Genomic DNA, 5137 nt, shown 5'->3' with positions numbered 1-5137 from the left:
CTGGGGGAGACGGTCGGCGAGGCTGAGCAACCTGCTGAGGGCGCCGCGGGAAGGTCGCGTGCCCGGGGAATCGGCGTGGGCCGCCCCTCCGCAGGCCGCGCCCCGCAGCCCCGGGCACCCTCTGCGGCTCCGGTGACTGTCGCCCCCGGGAGTTGATCTTGTTCACAGGTGTAGCCTGGAGCTTAGGTGCTCAGTCTGTACAGCTGAGTGCACCTCCAGATGAATGAACGAGTGGTGTTGGTGACGGTTTGCCTGGAGCGGGCCGCTCTGCTCGGCTCTGGCCAGGCCCCCTGTCGCGAAGGGAGGGTGCAGGAGTGAGAACGCCCCAGGGTGTCGGGGGAGTGGGGTCTGTCGCCGTGCTCCCGGAGTGTCGGTGGAGCACCGGCTCCCGGCCCAGGAGAGCTCCGCTCCCAGCCACCGCCCCGGGTGGCAGTGTTCCTGCTGCCTTTAGAGCAGTCCCCGGGGCCAGCTTCGCGCTCTGCCTCCACTTCCTTGCCTGTTGCCGTTTCCCTTTTAAAAGTAAATCTTTTCACTGAAGCATGAGACCCACTGAAAAGCGCACAAATCGCCCGCAGTCCGGCCCACTCCACAAAGTGATCGCGGAGTGACAGCTGTGAATGAGAGCCTCACCAGCCCCCGGGGGGAACCCCCGGCGCACCCCTCCCATCCCCAGGGGTGACCCATATCCTGCCTTCTGTCAGCGTGGGGCGCTCCGGGCGCTTTTGAACTTCACACACGTGGACTCCGCACTGTGCTTTCTTTGGTCTCCTGCTGGCGACTCTGAGCTGCCGGGGCCTAAGCAGGATGCCTTTCCCTCTCCACTGATCTATCCCACAGCTGAAGGGCATGAGTGCCTCCGGGTTTTGGCCGGGCTGGGTCGTCCTGCGTAGGAATCCGTTCCTTTCAGTTGGACACAGGCCGGAGTGGAGTGGCTCCCATTCTCCCTCCAACTCATGGAGTCAGGCTCCTGCCCCGGCCACTCCCACCAGAGCCCTGCCGGGTCCCCAGTGGCCCTGCTCAGGATGGTGTCCCTCCTTACCTGCAGCGTTCAGCCCAGCTCACTGCTGACCCCTTGTGACACTTGCCCACTTGGCTTCTAGGGCACCCCTCGCCCTTTCCTCTCTCACAGTGTCCCTTCTCCGACTCCTTTCCTGGCTCCTCCTCATTTCCAGTAGGAAATGAGCCCTTGGGTGAGGGCCATGGCCTTGTGCCCTCCCCATCCACTCTTACTCCCCAGGGCTCCAGTCTCTCCCAGGCTTTGAGTTTTACCACCCTTTACACAGGGATGGCCCCCACATTCTGACATGTCCCCCGCCACTCCAGCACTGGGATGTGCAAAAAGCACCTCAAATTTAACATTGAACATAGAGAACCAAAATTGTGATCCCCAACCTGGTCCCCCTCCCAGTTCTTCCTCCTCCCATCCTAATCCATGAAACTCCTTGCTTCTCTTTATGTTACGGCATGCGGATCTCCCCGCCCGGCTTCCACGCTACAGCCCAGCTCTGCGTGTGTGTCACCCCCGCTGACGCCTGGTCCCCGTCACCACGTGCCCCCCCTTCCTTCATCCTCTGCCCGCAGCTGCCCCCCACCAATGCGCCGCCTGTGGGGGGCCCCCTCTTCTTGCTCACGCCCCCTCAGCCAAACCTGCCTCTGACCTCTGACCACGCCCCCACCGTGCGGGCGCTCCCGTCCCACAGTGCCAGCGCCCCCGTCCCACTGCCTTCGCTGTCACTCTTCCCTCCGATCCATGCGGCTCACGTGCCGGCCTCCTTCGGCTTCTGCTCAAAAGTCACCTCCTAGGAGGCCTTCCTGACCACCTTCCCTGTATTCCTACAGTCTAGATCTTTCTGCCGTATGGTATACAGTCTAGTTTCCTGTTCTTGCAGGTAGGCTCCGTGAGGGCGGGACTGTCATTCACCCCTCCATCCCGGTGCTGCGGGCGGGACCCTAGCAGGACAGGCTCCGTCCAGGCCCGGGTTTCCTACTAATGATGTCCTAGGCAGCCATGACAGAAGCTTCCAGAAATCGGAGGCAGTTTAACAGAGTGAAGAGTTCTGAGTTTTCTAAGTTGTCTAGACCCTGTGGGGTCTTCAGAATTCAGAACCCCCCAGGGCCGACAGCAGCCTCGCGGATTCCTTCCCGTCTCGCTCCTTTGCCTCCTAGGTTCCCGTTCAGCCGCCCGGAGCTGCTCAAGGAATGGGTGCTGAACATGGGCCGGGGCGACTTCGAGCCCAAGCAGCACACGGTCATCTGCTCCGAGCACTTCCGCCCCGAGTGCTTCAGCGCCTTCGGGAACCGCAAAAACCTGAAGCAGAATGCGGTGCCCACGGTGTTCGCCTTTCAGGACGCTGCGCAGGTGAGCCCACGGCTGTCGGCCCTCTCCTCCCATCCGGCGCTGAGGGACCAGTGTCGGGGGACAGCAGGGGTGGGCGCCGAGAACAAGTGAGGGCGGCCCCGTCAGCCTCCGGGGCCCAGAGCCCAGTGGCCCTGCTGGACGGGACCTTTGCTTTAGGTAATTTGCGACGTAGAGTTCCTTTACAGCCAGATTGCGCCGGGGTGGCCCAGAGGGTCAGGCGTCCGACTTTGGCTCAGGTTGTGACCTAGTCCTTTTCTTCCAAGTAGCCAGCTGGGGCAGGAGCCTGGGGCTGTGCCCCTCCGTGCCAGCCGAGAGCCCCGGCCAGGGCACGCCGGGCGGGCGCAGGTGCGGGGCTGGAGAGGGTCGGGCTGTGTGGGCAGAAACGTAGAGATGGAGGGCCTGGGGCACCCTCACAGACCGCGTCGGCTCGGGCTGGTTGGGAGTTTGCAAGGGGCCAGACGGCGACGGGCTTAGACTGGTTTGCCGGGTGAGGAGGTGGGCGCGGCTGTGGATGGCTCCCTCTGGCCGGGCCTGCGGTGTCGCCCGTAAGCGCGGCCCCAGTGGCCTGAGCCGCAGGTGAGTGCGGCCCGAGAGCACATGGACCCAGGGAGCGGGTCTGTCCAAGTCCGGCCCTGTGCCCTTGGAATTTGATTTCCTGACGGGACACTTACGTGGCCGTGTCCCGGTGGAGCAGGACGTGCAGGTTTGGCCCAGGAGAGGCTCACCAGGGGGGTTGTGTTGGATTTCATAAATCCCAAAGGGGTCCCGAGTCCCAGAGCTGGGCCTTGCATCAGGGCACCTGTTTGAACCCAGAGGGCAAAGTAGTGGCGGAGCCAGCCCTCGGGCGAGCCCACGGCTCCCGGTGCAGTGGGAAGGGAGAGGGGCTGTGGGGACTGGGGAGCCCTGTGTCGCAGCTCCTGCCCCCACGTCCCCTGGGGGAGGGGGCTCCCCCTGCTGTGTCCACCCGGCCCACTGCCTGCCTGCCGCGCGTGCTGGCCTCTCTGGGCACTGCCACACTCGGCTGAGGCCCGGGGTTTGCTTCACTGCTTTGCTCCCAACACCAAGAACGTGGCCCAAACACAATAGGTTTCTTTTTTTGTTTTTTAAGTTTTTTTTTTTTAATTTTGAGAGAAAGAGGGAGAGGGAGAGAGAAAGAGCACGAGCAGGGGGTAGGGGTGGGGAGAGAATCCCAAGCAGGCTCCATGCTCCTCACGGAGCTGGACGTGAGCCTCGAACTCACGAACCCCAAGGTCAGGACCTGAGCCAAAAGGAAGAGTCAGACACTGGACCGACTGAGCCACCCAGGTGCCCCACGAAGTAGGTTCTCAACGCCTGTTTGTTTTCTGTTATTTCAACCCGGGGCCTTTTCTTTTTGTCTGCTATATACGGTTCCATCTCATCTGACTGTGGTAAGAACACTTCGCGCCCTCCTGACCACCTAAATCTACAACAGAACCGTCCCCTACGGCAGGGCGTCGCCGCAGAGGCTAGACCTTGACTGAGGACCCCCCCCCCCCCGCCCCGCGATCAGCCACCTTCTCCGTCGGTGCGCGTTGCTAATGGGGTTTGATGCCTCTCAGGCACTGGTGGTAGAAGGTTTGCCCCTGAAGGGACTTAGCAGCTCGGGGCACGTCTGCAAACCTGCCCTCGGGTGCTGTCCGTGCCCGGGGCCGGAGGCTGGCGTGGGCGGCTGGTTCGGGCCCCTCGGCCAGTGGCTCAGCTCCATGGATGCCCGGGGACTGGCCTCGGGCCGTGAGGCAGGTGTTCTCTCCTACGTGGCTGCCCGGCAATGAGCCAAATCTGAGTCACCTCCTACCACGCGCCTGGCGCAGTGGCCCTGGGGTGACGCGTACCAGTTAGGTGTGTTCATAGGCCTCTGACCGAGGCTTCAGGGAGAGACAGGGCGGTGGCGAGGGCAGGGCTGGGCTCAGAGCATCATCGGAACCCTTGGGGCTGAGCAGCGGGGACAGACGCAGGCGGCGGGGCGAGGGTCTCGGGGTGCTCCCCTCGGCCTCCTGGGAGCAGAGTCCCGGGGCCTGTGGCCACTGCCCTGTCTCTTGCAGCTGGTGAGGGAGAACACGGACCCGGCCGCTGGGGGTGCGGACGCGGACCTGGAGAAGGAAGAGGTGAGTCTGTGCCGGCGCCCCTCACCCTCAAGTCAGGACCTGGGCCTCCACGGGACACTGGGCGGCGCCACCCAACCCCGGACTGGCGTGTGGGGTTTGTTGTGCACTCCGCGTAAGCCAGGGTGTTGGATTCCAGGTTTTCCTACAGAAAATTCCAGGCTTTCCTTCCTGTTTGGTTCCGAGCGGTGCAGGCTGGCTGCCGGCGCGCCTTGTGCCTGGTTTCTGGGGGTCCGGGCCCGGGCTATAGGGGGGCGGGCTGGCCGTTCACCGTTTCCGTTGGGCCCCCGGCCGCGGCTGCCCCCCGGGACGGTGTGAAGGGATCCTGGCGTGCTGCCCGCTTCTGCCCTGCTGTCCCTAGGTGGCCTCGGAGGCGGGGCCCGAGGCGTGTGGCCTGGGGAGGAAGACGGACGCCGCCCTCGAAGCGCTGCCCCCGAACGCCAGCGGCCCCGCAGAACAGGTGAGGTGCGGGCCAGGCGCGGGCGCAGCGTGCGGTTGCTCAGGCTCCGCACGGGGTGGGAAGGGGGTCCCTTCAAACAGAGTGATGCCATCTGGTGCCCGGGCTGCGAGCAGCACTGACTCAGACCTTCCGGGTAGAGCGGGCGGGTGCGGGCGCCAGGGGCGCTGCGGGCGGCGAGGGCCGGGCGGCCCAGGC

General features: G+C 64.3%; 1 protein-coding gene across 1 annotated transcript in view; it reads left to right on the top strand.

The window, feature by feature from the left end:
• The window catches only part of THAP3 (THAP domain containing 3), a 6572-nt gene that overhangs the window by 381 nt on the left and 1054 nt on the right, over nt 1-5137 (top strand). The window contains exons 2-4 of the mRNA XM_029945926.1: nt 2167-2359; nt 4423-4485; nt 4844-5135. Of these exons, the coding sequence (XP_029801786.1) occupies nt 2167-2359; nt 4423-4485; nt 4844-5135 (548 nt within the window). The remainder of the gene's footprint in view (nt 1-2166; nt 2360-4422; nt 4486-4843; nt 5136-5137) is intronic.

The sequence above is a fragment of the Suricata suricatta genome, chromosome 8 (genome assembly GCF_006229205.1).
Source record: "Suricata suricatta isolate VVHF042 chromosome 8, meerkat_22Aug2017_6uvM2_HiC, whole genome shotgun sequence".
Taxonomy (NCBI): domain Eukaryota; kingdom Metazoa; phylum Chordata; class Mammalia; order Carnivora; family Herpestidae; genus Suricata; species Suricata suricatta.
This window is presented reverse-complemented; position numbering and strand designations above follow the sequence as displayed.